This window comes from Theobroma cacao, chromosome 10 (assembly GCF_000208745.1).
Source record: "Theobroma cacao cultivar B97-61/B2 chromosome 10, Criollo_cocoa_genome_V2, whole genome shotgun sequence".
NCBI lineage: Eukaryota > Viridiplantae > Streptophyta > Magnoliopsida > Malvales > Malvaceae > Theobroma > Theobroma cacao.
Genome location: NC_030859.1, coordinates 348,263 through 363,887, shown reverse-complemented (window position 1 = coordinate 363,887; position 15,625 = coordinate 348,263). Strand labels below are relative to the sequence as shown.

Here is a 15,625-nt window from a genome sequence, read left to right as displayed (position 1 = left end):
CCTTCTTGTATGGCATAAAATTCAGCAAAATTTGAGTCCTCAATTCCAATATTTTCAGAGAATGTTCCCCGAATGAAGCCATGGTGGTCCCTAATCACTCCTCCAATACCAGTAGGTCCAGGTTTGCCTTTTGCTGCGCCATCTGTGTTGAGTTTAAGAGTTCCAGGTGGTGGAGTTGACCAATTGGTAGCCATTCTTTGGTTCTTCCTTTTAGTGTTGATGTTGGAGCAAAGAAGCTCCATGAGACATAGGTTAGCAGGAACATGGCCAAGTTCCCATTTCCCTCGACACCAAAGCATGTGGCGTAAAAGGGCGATGTCTCTCATTTTGTTTGGACTGAAGCTTTTCCCTCTGAAAATAACCTCATTTCTACAAAGCCAAAGTGTCCAAAGTGTTGCAAAGAAGAGCATTCTCCATGTATCTCTCTTGCCCGTAGGCATGGGAAGTTCAAACCATGCCTTAAAAAAAGACAAAACATCACCAGGTTGAACCCAAGTGATACCCCATAAGCAACAACAAGAAGACCATGTTTTCCAAGCAATGGTGCAATCAAAGAGGACATAAAAGGGAGTCTCGAGTTGAGAGGTGCAGAAAGAGCAATTAGCGTCATCAACCGCAAGAACTCCCCGATGCATCAAAACAGATTTGGCAGCTATTTTCCCATGGAGGGTTTGCCAACAGAAAGTTTCAACTTTCGGGGGAGCGTAGCCAATCCAAACATTTTTCCAAAAACTTGTAGAGCTAGGGGGGGTACCATGGCTTACTTTAATAAAAGAGGAAGGAGTGTACAGACCACTAGTAGTTTTCTTCCACACCACTATATCTTTGTCAGTGGGGTGAGGTTGAAAATTCTTAATGAAGGTAGTGAAATCTCTCCACTGATTTTGCTCCCAGCTAAGAGGCTGCCTTCTTAACTTAACATCCCACGTCCAATTTCCTTCAACCCAGCTTCCTAATTCAGCAATCGTGGCTTTCTTGCTTATTGCCAGTGCATAAATGCGTGGAATTTTGGTGGCCAAAGTGGAGTCGTCAGCCCACAAGTCTTCCCAAAAACGGATGGTGGTGCCTTTACTGAGAGAGTGAGCAAACCCTTTGGTTACAAGTTCATGATATTTGTTTGCTGGGTCCATTGGCTTCATGATGTGATTCCAAAGGGAGGAAGGCTTGTGAGGTTTGTCAATAGGAATCAAACAGTCCGGTTTCAACTTGTTTTTGGCAGATACAACTTGCCTCCATATCTTATCAGGCTCATTTGCATACCTCCAAAGCCATTTGTTGAGAAGAGCTCTATTTTTTAGCTCTAAATCAATGATTCCCAATCCTCCTTGAGTTTTTGGGTTACTAACAGTGGATTAGTTGACATAATGAATTTTCTTTTTCTCGAAAGAACCAAACCAGAGAAAGTTTCTTTGAATAGCTTCAAGTTTTTGTTTGACCATGGTTGGAAGATGAAAAATGGAGAGGTAAAAGAGGGGGAGGCTTGAGAGAACTGAGTTGATAAGTGTAAGCCTGCCTCCCATAGAGAGAAATTGTCCTTTCCAGCCAGTTAATCTTGAATTAAATTTGTCAATGATGGGCTGCCAAGTTCCCATTGAGCGAAGATTAGCTCCTAACGGTAACCCGAGATAATTCGTGGGGAGGGCTCCCACCTTGCAGTTGATCATTGAAGCCCAAGAACTCAACAGAGAATCATCGATACCAATGCCCATTAGACAGCTCTTAGAGAAATTGATTTTGAGTCCTGAAACTAATTGAAAAATTCGTAGAATCCTTGCAATATTTGTAATCTGATCAGAGTGAGGTCTACAAAAAAGTAAGGTGTCATCTGCAAATTGCAGATGAGAAATAGCAATGTTAGAGCTCCCAATTTTGACTCCTTCAAAGACTCTCAGATTATTAGCCTTGTTAAGAAGGATGCTAAGAGATTCAACAACAATATTGAAGAGAAAGGGGGAAAGAAGACATCCTTGCCTAAGTCCTCTTTGAGTAGAAGATTGAGCAATAGGGGTGCCATTCACAAGGATTGAAATGCTGGCAGTAGTAACACATTGCCTGATCCAACCTCGCCATCTTGGACCAAAATTCATGAGCTGCATGATTAAATCCAAGTAGTCCCATTCAACACTATCAAAAGCCTTTTCAAAATCAGCTTTGAACATGAGACTGCTTTTTTTAGTTTTTTTCATATAGTCAATAAGCTCACTAGCTATTAAGTAATAGTTAAGAATCTGCTTCCCTTTGGAAAAAGCAAATTGGTTTTTACCAATGACAGATCCGATCACCACTTTGAGCCTGTTAGCAAGAACTTTTGCTAAAATTTTATAGATGCAACCTACAAGGCTTATGGGCCTGAAGTGAGAGATCAAAGTAGGACTGCTTATTTTTGGGACCAAGGTAATAAAAGAAGAATTTATATTTTTGTTGAATTTCCCGGTGCTGTAGAAATTTTCCATAAAAGCAAGAATTTCTTCTTTGAAAAGTGGCCACTGTTTCTTAAAGATCTCCATGTTGAAGTCGTCTGGGCCAGGAGCTTTGTTCCCATCACACTGTTGAATGGCTAAACAGACTTCTTCCTCAGTGAAAGGTGCTTCAAGGTTGCTATTTTGGTCAGCACTGAGTTGTCTAAATTGGCAATTAAACTCTTTAATTTTCAAGGTATCTTGCCTAAGAAAAAAAGTTTTGAAGTGACAGAGTACCTCATTTTTTATGCCGATGGGGTCATAGATAAAGGTCCCGTTTCTCTGTATCTGATGGATTGAGTTCTTTCTCCTTCTGTTTGAGGCTGAAATGTGGAAAAACTTGGTGTTACGATCACCTAATTTAGTCCATTGCAATCGTGATTTTTGTAACCATGATTGCTCCTCTCGTTTGTACAGGTGCCAAAGTTTTGATTTAAGGTTGGTGTGGTTGGCTTTTTTAGGTACAGAGAGTTCCCTATTTTCTGCTTCTTTTTCCAGGGTATTAATGTCGTTCTCAAGGATGGTGATCATTTTCCCATCTTCAGCATGATGTTGTTGTTGCCAAGCTTTCACTGAGAGTTTAAGCCTCTTCATTTTTCCAAAAAGACCACCAAAGCCACTATTTTCTTGATTGATCGAATCTCATGTGATTGTTAAGACCTATATAACAATTCAAATCCACCACTACTAGCAATTTGAGTTTATACTTTTGCAGGCTATGTGGTTTAGGCTCAAGAAGCTGTTGGGTCAGTGGTTGGATTTGGGTCGTTACACTAACTCCACTGGGTAAGGCACAACATAAAAGTTTACAATATAATTTGAATTCTGATTAAGTATGGTAGTTTGTTTTATGTCAGAAATCTTGATGTCTTTATTGTTTGCAGTTTGGTGTGTACCTTAAATATAAGTACAGTTAGGAGTCTTGCAACATTTCCTGGAAGGACAAGCTCCTGGAATCAACAAGCATCAAAGAAACACGGTTGCATGGTCAGACAAGTTACTTTTACCTTGTCAAGTATAAACATTGTTTGAATCTAGATCAGTGCCATGGTCAGGATGGAATACAATTAACTATGTTTATATTTGCACTAATGGTCAAGTCTTACGTTCAGTATCTGATTAATTAATAACTAAGCATGTGCTTAAGGGTGTTTGCATGATAGTTGTCAAAGTAATTAACAGTATATCAGAATGATCTAGTCTTTGAAGTAACATACAACATATTACTTATGGGAAGATTGATGATGACAAATTAAACAAAATATGTAAGGATAGCCATGAATACATTATGGACAAGAAAAGATAAGGTTATGGCTATGTCAGTGGCCGATCAGACAATTCACCTAGATGTTGGTTTAATCATCAGCTTATGTACTGTTCCAAATTCAAAGGCATGTAAAGGTCAGAGAAGTTGATTATCTTTCTGCATATATATAGTACTTGGCCAGCAAATACCGTAATCTTTTCCTGCTTTGATTTGGAACCTGTAAACAAAATCATCAACCTCTTTGATCAGATCATGATGCCTACACATCTTTTTCCAGCCAAAGTCTTTGTTTTTCGGTTTGCTGCCATCCTTGTGTATCTTTATACTTATTAGGCAAACTCTTGTTGCTCTGAATTATTGATTTCATTGAATAAACAATATTATCTCCTTCCAAGTTGAAAAAAAATGCAGGTTCACCTAGCCAAAAAGGGTATACAAAATTAATACATGTATAATTTGTCTTAGATCATTGATACTCATCTAATTCCATATTCATATCATAACACTTTGCTGAACCAATTTTAGTTCATACATAACTGCAGCTGTAGGACCCAGGTGGCTTCGAATTCTTTTCATTGAAAACAAAAAGCAGAAAGTGACGTTAACCACTACCATGAAAATGATGACTATCAGAATGGAATAAATTATTAGATGGGATCATTGCTGAAGAAAATATAAAAAATTCTCTCGTTTTACTCGTGCAGGGGCAAAACTCATTGTATAACCTCTATGTACTTTACTAGTTTTTGTCCCATGCGAGACAGAAAGACCTCTTTCCCACTTTAGTCAGAAGAAATTTCTATCTCGAGCTAGCTTGAAATTCGGTTCGCTACGTATTCATGGAATAGGACAAGGCAACAAAACCCACAGCCAACCTGTCCTCTAGTCATCTATGATTCTCACTGATCGTAAATCTAATTCCATCTTACCCTTCATTGCGTTATCCTTTATCAGATGTCATGTCCTTTCTTCTCATGACAGTTTGGTCATCACACTACCCTACCATCTAAGCTCTTCTCCCATTAAATGTGTAGTTATGCATAGCAAGACAACAAACTCTAATAATTCCTCTAGCCGGGAAAACCCATCATCGGATATGTCTTCAGCCACCACCGGAGTAAATTCACCACTGCTTCAGGAGAACAGATCAACAGCAAAGCATACATCGGTATCCGGTGCTGTGTTCAATGTGTCCACTAGCATTATTGGTGCTGGAATTATGTCAATTCCGGCAACTCTCAAGGTACTAGGTGTAGTCCCAGCTTTTTTTATGATAGTGGTTATAGCTTGGCTTGCAGATGTCTCGGTTGAATTCCTGATGAGATACACACATGCTGGGAAATCAACCACTTATGCTGGTGTCATGAAGGAGTCGTTTGGGCGGGTGGGATCAGTCCTGGTGCAAATATGTGTTCTGATGAATAATCTTGGTTGCTTGATCATTTATTTGATTATTATAGGTAAGTTCAGTTTGAGAGAACTTCATCAATAAATTATGTTTTTGTAGGCAGAAAATGGATGGTTCATGGTGTCGAAGCATGTGTGAGCTTAAGCTAATTTTATTGAGGAATAGCTGTGAATTCTGAGAATGGATTGTTTTCACCTGTAGAATTCTTTTGCATCATCGCACCGCCATCAGATTTTGCAGCTAGTAAGCTCTAGAGATTCTGGATTAAGTGTCATAAGCTATTTGAATGGTCCAAGTTAGCTCTGCAGATTATGGATAAGTGTCTAAAACTATTTGATGGTTCAAGTCGCCAAAATATTTTTCAATTCCTTCTTTACCTTAACTGGCAGACCAAATTCCTGATATGGGTTGTTGAAACTTAAATATGATAGCTAGATTTTACCTTGACTGAAAAGGGCATTCAACTACAAATCTGGAATTTCCTGAATTTAGATTGTGATCGGTCAAAGCTTAAGATGGAGACTTCATCCTTTCTGTGATATCTTGGCTGTCATTATAGATGTTCTGATCTTTTAGAACTGTCTTTTCAGGGGATGTTCTTTCAGGAAATCAACCTGAAGGATCAGTGCACTTGGGCGTTTTACAAGAATGGTTTGGCATTCACTGGTGGAATACCCGAGCTTTTGCACTCCTCTTCATTGTTGTTGTCATCATGCTTCCGTTGGTTTTGTTTAGGCGTGTAGGTCAGTTTTTCTCCAAAGACATTCCTTGTTTCTATATTTTTCTCAACAGCAAAATAAAGCATAAAAAGATAAAACCTGAAACTTATTTGTGTTATTGTTTTTCTTGCTAATCAGTTCCGGTAATGATCAAGTACAAGGTTTCCTTTAACTTTGATAATCCATAGGAATATGATTTTTAATAATATATAGAGAACCAAGTAACTGTTTATGTTATGATATCAAGCATGATCTGAAGAATCTTCTCTGTCAAATTGGCCTGAATGTGCAGAATCATTAAGGTTCAGCTCAGCAATAGCGGTTTTTCTAGCTGTGCTGTTTGTTGCCATCAGTTCGGTGATGGCAATTTCAGCACTCTTCCAAGGGAAAACAGAAAGCCCAAGACTGCTGCCCCACTTGGACAACAAAACCTCCTTTTTTGATCTCTTTACTGCTGTCCCAGTCATTGTAACAGCTTTCACATTTCATTTCAATGGTAAGGGCGCTGTGGCATTCCTATAAGTGCATGGTTCCATGATGTTCATTCATGACATATTAGCTAAAGTAAGTAGCTCTTGTCCCAAACATTCTCATAATTGTGTTTCATGAATGAATGCAGTTCATCCAATAGGTTTTGAGATGGACAAACCTTCTGATATGATGTCTGCAGTCCGAATCTCACTTATACTATGTGGTGCGATCTACTTCACAGTTGGGATCTTTGGATACCTTCTTTTTGGCGATTCCATAATGCCTGATATACTTGTTAATTTTGACCAAAATTCTGGTCCAGCACTTGGTTCTGCGCTCAATGACATAGTTCGCTTAAGCTATGCCCTTCACCTCATATTGGTGTTTCCTCTCTTAAACTTCTCATTAAGGGCAAACATTGATGAATTCCTTTTCCCAAATAGGCCTATTCTGGCAAAAGATAACACAAGATACATGTCCCTCACTCTTATCCTGCTAGCCATCTGTTACTTGGCAGCAATAACCATCCCTAACATATGGTACTTCTTTCAGTTCATGGGATCAACCTCTGCAGTCAGCCTTGCCTTCATCTTCCCCGGTGCTATTGCTCTTAGGTATCCTCTCTATTGGAAATAACTTGGAAGCATCTTGTCTATATAGCTTAAAGACATTCCAGCTAAAAAGTCTGTCTCTTTTTCCTTTTCAATTACAGGGATGTTCATGGCATATCGACATCAAGAGATAGGATTATGTCTGCAGTAATGATCATTTTGGCTGCTGCAACAAGTATTATAGCCATTTCCACCAACATATACAGCTTTTTCACCTGAAACAGGCAATGACTTACTTCCTGATCCTTTGTAGAGGTGCTTGTATTCTAGTATAACCCTTTCTTTTCGCTTTTGTTTCATTGATTAGAATATAGCAGCTTCAAATCAAGTCCCCCTCAAACCAGCAATTGTTTTTTCTCCCTCATTTTGTCAGCAATAAACATCTCACATGTTGATAAACAAATCCAGTTCTTTCTTTTTCTCAGGCATTGTTCCATTCCCTGAGGCATATTTAAGTCTGATAGCATTTTTTTCCCCTATCATCTAATGCAGCTGTTGATGAACTTCCTAATCATCTAATGCATCTCTTTTGCAGATAGCTTTTGATCAACTATTGGGTCCCTGCAAGCAAACCTCTTGCTGCTGTTGCTTCACATGTCTGTAGTTCATGTATAGTGGAGGACTGCTCTATGTTATATGGATTTATCTATGCTTTATTTTTTGTGATAAGATATGATTTTTGGGGTTAGCTCAAAACTCTTTGAGCATGAGATATATACACTTTACAATTGAGTCAAAGAACAAAGTGAGCATTATGTTTTTATCTATTTAAGCTCATGCTGAACATTATGTTTTATGGATTTACGCTCTTGCTTAGAGGTGGCAAAATGAACCCGAGCACAAAAACCTGCCAAAAGAATCCGAATTCAAAACCAACCAGCCCCGAATTGATCAAGAACTCAAAGACCTGAATTTGGAGAAACCTGAGTTCAAAATGATCCGAACTCAGCAGAATTCAAACCCAAGACTGATCCAATCAAAAGTACTTAATTTTAGGTAATGGTAACAAATCTGATACTGCTTCAAGGATAGCAGAAACTGCTTAAAGAAATGATAACATCAAGTCACTCACACTCCAAAACGGTAATGATCAATGCTAGAATGAATGCATAATCCACTCCTGAACGAACTTTGACCCCGAAGTTCTCTTTTCTACCCTGACAGAAGCTTCTCCTTGTTGAGTTGTGATTCACCTGCACAGATAGAAGTGCAAGAAAATAACCTGTATAAACATACTATTACCAGTAACTGAATTTGGTATTCGGATTTTAAATCTTCCTTAAGTTTCTGTTTAATTCATAGAACAGGAGCAGAAGGAAAATAAGGCCTGTTACCTCTGCAATAATGGTATCTCCTTTATAGACTCTATAAGACTGGGATGGGTGATTAGAACCAACAACCTGGAACTCACTGATATCTTCATCGATTTTGCCTGCTAAGAACACATCAAGCCTTGTTTTCATTGGGGCAAAGCGTGATCGCTGCACGGTGCAAAGAGGTTGACTTTTCTCTGAACTTTCACCTCCAAGAACTAACCATTTTTGACCAGTGATCGCCTTGTCAAGTTTCAGCATGGATAAGAGAGAAATCAGAAATCAAAGTAGTTTCACCTAAATATTGATGTTCACAGGTTTCATGTGTTCTTTAACAGTCTGATCAATCATTCATTAATGCAGAAGTGAAAAGACACACATATACACAGCAGCACAAGAGACTAAAGAGAGTTATAGAGTAGAGTCATTCTTTAATATCAGGTAGAGGAAGAGAGGACTTATACCTTTTCACGAATTGTGAGGATGGGAAAGCCAGCGGAGTTACGCATGACAATTTTCCTGTAAAGGGTCATGTAGGAGCTGTCTGCTTGGAGGAAAATTATTTTATTGACATCTGACACTTCATAGTGTACATCAGAGAAACCATGTTGCTTCTTCTCGAGAATGAACTCCACAGAGTTAGGCACACGGAATCCATCCCCTGCAAAACTGATCATAGGAACCCCACATGCCATTTGCGAAGCTGTCATTAATGCCTCCTGGAAAACAGGAATTGAACGCTTGATTTTTGTACAATATCAGATGACAATGATCACTTTTATTTCAGCAAGCTTGAAGTCTTTGATAATTCCCTTTTACAGGCTAATATATGTATCCTAAATTAAAAACTAGGGCTCTTGCAACATTTCCTGGAAAGAGAGCTCCTCGGCAAGGTCAGACAATTCATAAAACTATTTTTTGAATCAACCTCAGTGCCAAGGACGGACAGAAGAAAACAATAATTCTAGTTAGTTTAATTATATTAGCAGAGATACTCAAACCTTATACGTACTATACTACCAGCTCTTTATAATTGAATCTGTCCTAATAAATTCTCATCTCATATTTAATATCATTGTTAGTCTTACCAGAATAATCTAGTTGTTCAAGTTACATAGTATTGGTAATAAAGATATCAACTGGTCAGAGTCGAGATTTCTAATGAGTGATTGATTGATTGGACAAAGGGAGATAAATTAACTGTATTCTAAGTAAGAAGGTTACAGCTTCAATCATGCAGGAAGAAGAAGAAAAAACAAACTATTCACTTGCTCCAGGTGATCAACTTCAATATTTACATGAATAATGGCACTCACAGGCAAATGCAGGACCAGAACAGGTGATCAACCACATGGCAAGTAATTAAGGTAATGAACCAAGTTTGTAAGGCAGGAATAAATTTCTTTATTTCCTTAGGTTAAACCTCTGAATTCTGGGATTAAGAGAAAAAGACCACACTACACAGTCTACAGTGAAGTAAATGTAAAAACTGGCACATGGGGAGCAAAGCCAAAGGCACAAACTGTGAATTCTTCAACTCTACAATCAGCAAAAGGATACACTCAAATTTTCATTTGCTCCTATGAATTCAATCTAACTGTTCTTCAACCCCAAATTCATAGAGCTAAAACTTCTCTCAAGACGAAATATCGTATCTCAGATCTTGAAATCTCTTCAGTAAGTTTGATTTATATATCCCAATTTCGATATCTTCAAAGGTGTCTCGGGTAGACTTTATAACTGAGATTGCCCCTGCATGGTGTAAAGCTCCGACTGCTTGATCTGCAACAACAGAAAGTAAAATTCAACATAGACAAATTATTAATGATTGACCATCAGTCAGAGAACAAGTTTTGCATACACAAATCATATACATTTTTTTCAATTACAAGCTTTTTTCTGTCTTTCTCCTTTTTGTGTTATTCACATTGTACTTTTAGGATATAGTAAACGGCCAATGACCTCATCAAACTTCTTGACATCACCTCAAGCATCTTGCATTTCTAATGTCATTAATAGGACAAGCCACAACAAATAGGCAGTTCTACTTGAGCTCTGTTAATAAATAGATTTGATGCTTGCAAACATGCTTCAAACGAAAATACGATTAGAATAGAACCAGTATAGTATTCATAAGTATAACAATGCAGATATACTTTTACCTGACTTTGACAGTGCACTAAGAGCTTTCAGAGCCTCTTTCAGTGTGCGTTCATCTTTAGCAGATCCCAGCATATTTAAGAGCTCTTGAGCCCCACCAATCTCCACTATTTTCATCCTTCTTTCATCTATTATAAAATACGGAAGCAAAGAGTTAATAGCATTAATGATGTCAGCAAACCATCTTTACTTAGCAGCCTTGCTGCAGGGTCATGCACCATTAACATTAACTACTCTAATTTAGAGTTAATAAGAAAAATTATAGGATTACTTCCAACTACTGCAATTTTGAAGGTAGGTTCCACTTTAACGTAGGAGTAAAACAGGGAACTGCAAACTCTCATCACAATTACTTATGTAAATCTCTAAATTAATGACTACTAAAAGTTTTATCTGCAAGAAAAGTGGTAAGGTTTCAAACTTTGACAGGCAGTTGCAAGCATATCAGCTAAAGCCAGATAGGTGCACTACCACCAGGACAGCGAAAACACAGTAAAAACTACAATCCCATCAAAACAACAGAAACTAAATGTGATAGAACAAGATAAGACTTGAGGAGGAAAATATCAGAGTAACATCTAACAGAAAGCCATGATAAGTCAATAACTCAGCAAAACAATCATCTGATTATGCATGGAATCTTCATGCTCTCCAAACCACTAGTATTCCCTCCAAATCTCATCCTAGATTGGTTTCATCAGACACAATTTAACAAACATGTTTCATTTGAGAAAAGAAATGGGATCAGCTAGCATACCAAATAAGAGAAAGAATAACTTTCATTTGATAACTGCTTTGTTGTTTAGGCTTAATGCATGAAACTTTAAGGGCATAACTCACATAAAAAAAGTACAATATACATTTGCCAAACTTGTCACAAAATTAATGAGGGGAAAAAATATACCATCAATTGCAAAACGGGCTAATCTAGATGCTCCCATTCTCTTAAACAAGGGATCCTTAACATGCAAAAGTGACACAGATTGGTGCATCAAATTATCTCCTGTAGAAGCAAAAGTATAAGCATTTTCTATTTGTCAAACAAATAATCACAGTAGGCAGTTTATTTCATAACATATATTGCTTCATAAACCGAATTTTACATATCCAAAAAAACCCACAAAAGCTTAATACAGAAAGAATGATTCATTCATAAACCAGAATTGAGATACGATGTAGGCTTCATACCCAGTAAAGCAGCAACTTTGAAAAACTTAAGATTTTTTTCAAAAATAAAAGAAGTTACCCATGTAGGGAAAGAATTGATAAGCAACAAAACTTGCAGTGCCAGCAAAAATCAGTTTCAGCAACCATCCTATCTTCCTCTCAGCTTCCTGTTCAAGATAGGCCTCATCTGTAGCCAGAAGAATTAAAGTGTTTAATTGACCAAGCATTGAAAGCAAAACCTTTTCAAAAGATATGAAGAGAAAAGAGTAACCTTTTCCGTTATATGATGAGAAATTTCGAGACTGCACATTCCAAGGCTTTCTTTTGAACAAGAACTACAGAGCATAAGAAATAAAAAAAAAAAAAGGGTGAAAATGAAAATTGGATTTGGAAACTGAACAAAAAAGGGATCACGAAATCGAGCAGTTTACAGTGTTGAGCTGAGCTGCTAAGGCGCGCATCTTTCGAACTCAACTGCTGAAGCCTCAAACAGAAAGTCGTGTACTTTCTTTTGTTGGGATGTTCGGTGTTCGAGAGCAATGATCAGGTGTTCCGCCGTTTCACAGTGTGAAAGTGCGTTGCTTTCAATGAAAGATGACACGCTGCTGCTAAAAAACTAGGCAGTGTTTTTTGCTTAGAACTTTTCCCTTTTCCTATTGGGGAAAAAGAGCAGGGGAGGGGAGCATTTTGTTAATGGGCTAAAGGGGGCTTTAGAATGGATTTCACCCTGGTTTTATTAATCTTCTTCTCTTTCCTTTTCGGGCAATTACGCTTACTCCTGATTGGATGGTTTTTGAATGTTTTGCCAGCTCTTTGGGCATTCAATGAAACGAAACGAATAAGAATTGGGTCACGGAGTTTTCGTGGGAAGCAGAGACCATGCTAAACACCAGAGATGGTGGATTTCACCCGAGGCATAGAATCCAAAAATATCTTTTTCTGACAATTTAGCTCATTCAAACTAACAGAAATCAGCAAATACACGACAGTAGTGTTTCAAAAATCTGACTTTAGATTCATCATCAAATTATCCTCCGGGTTTATTACATCACATAACACTTTCTTTGGTCACAAAACAACCATGTGTGAATTTAACTATCATGGAACATAGGAAAGCATTCCGAGATTGCAGACGGGTCTGGCTTGGTCCCCTTTAATGGCAATTTCCTCAAACTTTAGGGGCATCAGGTGAAAAGTCTTCCGATTTCCCTCACCAAATTAATTGAACTGTCACGACCCTTGGAAGTAGAACCTCTATTTCCTGTCCACAGGCAAAACAAGTCACTATCAATGGTGCAGTTGAACATGATCACCATGTCCGGATATTTGCAAAAACAAAAGGTTGACGCTACCAAGGCAAATGATAAATTTATGAGCAGTTGAGAAACAGTAGAAAAGAGCTTCTAATAAAAACCATAACACATTGGTTTCATGTCTCTGTCAACCACAAACTAGAGATCATCAAATTCAACTGACCTTCCACTCTTCGCTGATGGGGGAATCAGGCCTCTCTTTTCTAAGCTTTTAAATCTATCTCTTGCAAGTGTTGAACAACCCTTCACACAATATCCAAAATAACAGGGAGACAGTTAATTTATACTATTATCTAAAAGTAAATTTTAAAATTAAACAGGATATTGAAAAATATGAACCTTAAGCTTGCGGAGAGATCCAGTAAGTTCTTCAGATAACAGGACTTGAGGAGGAGCAGGCTGGAATCTAAGTTATGAATAATTCAGATCAATCAGATGTCTATTTCTAATTCCTTTAAATGTTTGCAAGCATAGCATCATCTGTCACATCACTCAATGCAAGAAGTGAAACAGAACATTAAGATGGCATATATTTCGAAGACATTATAAAAATTTTCTTTTAGATACACACATAAATTGTGAAATTTGGTCATTGCCATTAAGATAAGAATCTATACATATACTATTAATTATGCCCATAACCAATTGGAAAATAGATGACAATGAGAACATCTTCTTAAAGCACTTGCATACTTGTATTTTCCCAAGCGTGGCGGACAAGCCTTTAGTCTTTCTTGCTTAGCTATGACCTTTCGAAGATGTTTCTTTTGCTTCTCCTCATCCTCTTTGGCTATTTCTTGTAATATATCTGGCAAGCTGCATCCAGAAGGACCAACAGATAATAAGAATATACTCGTTACTAAAATAAAAGATAGTAGAGAACAATGTTAATATACCTGTCAATGTCTTTGGAAAATTCCTCTGCCTTTTTAGCTTCTGCTTCTTTTCTTTGCAGTTCTTTCCTTCTAGCTCTCTTATTCAACTCAACTCGAGTCACCCTCTTTGTTTTGGAAGGCCTGCAGCATGATAGAAGCAGAATTAACAAATAGATCAAGAGTTCATGATAACAGAAAAAAAAAGGAAGTTTCATTCCATAGAAGTTGGCCATCCACATACAGCAAAGCTGGTTTGAGGTTATAGCATTTTGGTTCTCATTATAAAACAAAAGAACAAATCTAAACTTAATTATGAACCTACAGATTCAAGTTCAATTTTTCTACACACAGACATTCAAATTTACCAGTTCCCCACATAACCCTCAGAAACCAAATATTTTCCCCGGAAGGCAAAATAATATAACAAATAGATAAGCAATTCAATAATGGCAATGGACAACATATTAAAGTTTTTTTTTTTTGAAAAGCAACAATATATTAAAGTTAACTAACCTTTTCTCAGTTGCAGGATCCTTATTCTCACTCAAATTCTCCTCATTCATTTCCTCATCACTTCCATCATCTGCCTCAATAAAGTATTTCTAACCAAAAATAAAAAAAAGATGGTTTTGTCAATATTTCTACTAATGAAGTTTAAACTAAATGTAATAAGAATTCATAACCATCATTTATTTGTGTCAAACGTTGCAAGTAAGAAGAATAAATTATAGATGAATAGAACAATAGAAACTCACGTTGTCTTCATCAATCACTTCCCCCACAACAGTTAATGGAACTGGTTGAGGTCCCAACTCAATCTTGTAGGCTTTTTGCATTTCTTCTGCAACAGCTTCAGCCAGAGAATCCTGGTTTGAGATTAAAAAAAAGTACAACATGTCACCTCATAAAGAGTAGAGTAAAGAATGAAACAGACAATATACACAATTATGTGTTTCAAAATTCACCTGATGACTTTCAAATGAGGGATTGTATGAACACCCTGGAGGCTCAACTTCTACAGCAGGAATAATCGAATTTTTGGACACCTGTCTAGCTTTACCACTATGTTGACCTGAAAGAGCATACAGAAAATCACATTTCATATGTAATCCAAATGTAAAAGCCCCATGAAAAAGAAAAATCAAAACATTAAACTTAAAATACCTTCATTTCCCCATATGGGAACCATGCTAGAATCAGGGGCAGAATTATCCTATACCAAAACAAATGAAAATCAAGTTAAAACAAAAAGCAGTCCCTTTAACTAACAAATTAACAAAGTTTAGCTTCACTTCAACACCTTCTCACCCTGGTAACATCTTGAAGTACAACATCTTTAGCTTTCAAAGCCTCCTTCTTTTTCTTCTTAGAATCCTTCTGCTTTGAAGATAGCACTGCTTGAACAAAAGGGTTCTTCTGCAACACACTATCGACTCGCAACACCTTTTCTCTTTTTTTCTCAATCTTCCTCTTCACAGAAAGATCTGGTAAAAGCATATCAAAATTTTAAAAAAGGCGAAAACCCCACTTCACAAAACCAATTTCAGATTAAAAAACAAGAGAGATACAAAGAAGTGGCGGTGCAAAAGAAGACCTTTGGATTTATCGATGAAGAAGAGAGATTCAGTAGGAGCAGAAGTAAGAGATCCCCCAGACAGAGCATCCTTCGTGGATTTCTCGAAGTAATCATCTATGTCTTCCGTGCTTATGTTGGCTCTCCATGCTTTTTTCCCTTTCCTTGATGTCTTCGCTTTCTTTCCCATCTCTTTTTTCCTGTGCTTCTCCTCTTTTTTGCTGCTTCGCGGCTGTCGAGTGTCGAAGGAAGGGGAAACAGAAAAAACAGAAGGGTTTTGTAATGTGTT

General features: G+C 37.5%; 4 protein-coding genes across 9 annotated transcripts; 1 reads left to right on the top strand and 3 right to left on the bottom strand.

Moving 5' to 3' along the window:
- LOC18585765 (putative sodium-coupled neutral amino acid transporter 7) lies at window positions 4,595–7,700 on the top strand. 3 transcript variants are annotated; one of them, XM_007008759.2, is made up of 6 exons: window positions 4,595–5,186; window positions 5,725–5,877; window positions 6,146–6,349; window positions 6,473–6,938; window positions 7,037–7,190; window positions 7,471–7,698. In XM_007008759.2, the coding sequence occupies exons 1-5, from the start codon at window positions 4,619–4,621 to the stop codon at window positions 7,152–7,154; spliced, it is 1,509 nt and encodes a 502-aa protein (XP_007008821.2). In that variant the 5' UTR covers window positions 4,595–4,618; the 3' UTR covers window positions 7,155–7,190; window positions 7,471–7,698. The 3 variants fall into 3 exon arrangements, with proteins under 3 accessions (XP_007008821.2, XP_017984753.1, XP_007008822.2); XM_018129264.1 differs by lacking the exon at window positions 7,471–7,698 and adding an exon at window positions 7,243–7,360 and having other exon boundaries at window positions 7,037–7,159; XM_007008760.2 differs by having other exon boundaries at window positions 4,596–5,186; window positions 7,037–7,159; window positions 7,471–7,700.
- Window positions 7,468–9,282, bottom strand: LOC18585764 (protein LURP-one-related 14). Of its 4 annotated transcripts, none has more exons than XM_018129265.1 (4): window positions 8,713–9,282; window positions 8,270–8,491; window positions 8,008–8,170; window positions 7,468–7,858 (listed from the first exon to the last, which is right to left on the bottom strand). In XM_018129265.1, exons 1-4 carry the CDS (start codon window positions 8,956–8,958, stop codon window positions 7,827–7,829), a joined length of 663 nt encoding a protein of 220 aa, XP_017984754.1. In that variant the 5' UTR covers window positions 8,959–9,282; the 3' UTR covers window positions 7,468–7,826. The 4 variants fall into 4 exon arrangements, with proteins under 4 accessions (XP_017984754.1, XP_017984755.1, XP_017984756.1 ...); XM_018129266.1 differs by having other exon boundaries at window positions 8,008–8,128; XM_018129267.1 differs by having other exon boundaries at window positions 8,008–8,128; window positions 8,336–8,491.
- Window positions 9,611–12,386, bottom strand: LOC18585763. The gene is made up of 6 exons (XM_007008755.2): window positions 12,007–12,386; window positions 11,847–11,910; window positions 11,655–11,762; window positions 11,313–11,411; window positions 10,411–10,536; window positions 9,611–10,030 (listed from the first exon to the last, which is right to left on the bottom strand). Exons 1-6 carry the CDS (start codon window positions 12,034–12,036, stop codon window positions 9,885–9,887), a joined length of 573 nt encoding a protein of 190 aa, XP_007008817.2. The 5' UTR covers window positions 12,037–12,386; the 3' UTR covers window positions 9,611–9,884.
- Window positions 12,498–15,584, bottom strand: LOC18585762 (uncharacterized protein At2g40430). The gene is made up of 11 exons (XM_007008754.2): window positions 15,358–15,584; window positions 15,072–15,247; window positions 14,928–14,976; window positions 14,729–14,835; window positions 14,519–14,629; window positions 14,277–14,365; window positions 13,785–13,904; window positions 13,582–13,704; window positions 13,228–13,294; window positions 13,052–13,131; window positions 12,498–12,836 (listed from the first exon to the last, which is right to left on the bottom strand). The coding sequence occupies exons 1-11, from the start codon at window positions 15,524–15,526 to the stop codon at window positions 12,830–12,832; spliced, it is 1,098 nt and encodes a 365-aa protein (XP_007008816.2). The 5' UTR covers window positions 15,527–15,584; the 3' UTR covers window positions 12,498–12,829.

Coding starts and splice junctions, on each gene's coding strand:
- LOC18585764 (XM_018129265.1), bottom strand. CDS start 8,958: ATGACAGCTTCGCAAATGGCATGTGGGGTTCCTATGATCAGTTTTGCA. Junction 8,492..8,712: donor TCCTCACAATTCGTGAAAAG/GTATAAGTCCTC, acceptor AAACTTGACAAG/GCGATCACTGGTCAAAAATG. Junction 8,171..8,269: donor GAGATACCATTATTGCAGAG/GTAACAGGCCTT, acceptor TACTGGTAATAG/TATGTTTATACAGGTTATTT.
- LOC18585762 (XM_007008754.2), bottom strand. CDS start 15,526: ATGGGAAAGAAAGCGAAGACATCAAGGAAAGGGAAAAAAGCATGGAGA. Junction 13,905..14,276: donor GATCCTGCAACTGAGAAAAG/GTTAGTTAACTT, acceptor ATCATGCTGCAG/GCCTTCCAAAACAAAGAGGG. Junction 13,705..13,784: donor TTTTCCAAAGACATTGACAG/GTATATTAACAT, acceptor TTCTGGATGCAG/CTTGCCAGATATATTACAAG.
- LOC18585763 (XM_007008755.2), bottom strand. CDS start 12,036: ATGCGCGCCTTAGCAGCTCAGCTCAACACT. Junction 10,537..11,312: donor AGCCCGTTTTGCAATTGATG/GTATATTTTTTC, acceptor ATTTTATAATAG/ATGAAAGAAGGATGAAAATA. Junction 10,031..10,410: donor TAGTGCACTGTCAAAGTCAG/GTAAAAGTATAT, acceptor CTGTTGTTGCAG/ATCAAGCAGTCGGAGCTTTA.
- LOC18585765 (XM_007008760.2), top strand. CDS start 4,619: ATGATTCTCACTGATCGTAAATCTAATTCCATCTTACCCTTCATTGCG. Junction 5,878..6,145: donor GGTTTTGTTTAGGCGTGTAG/GTCAGTTTTTCT, acceptor CTGAATGTGCAG/AATCATTAAGGTTCAGCTCA. Junction 6,939..7,036: donor CCCGGTGCTATTGCTCTTAG/GTATCCTCTCTA, acceptor TTTCAATTACAG/GGATGTTCATGGCATATCGA.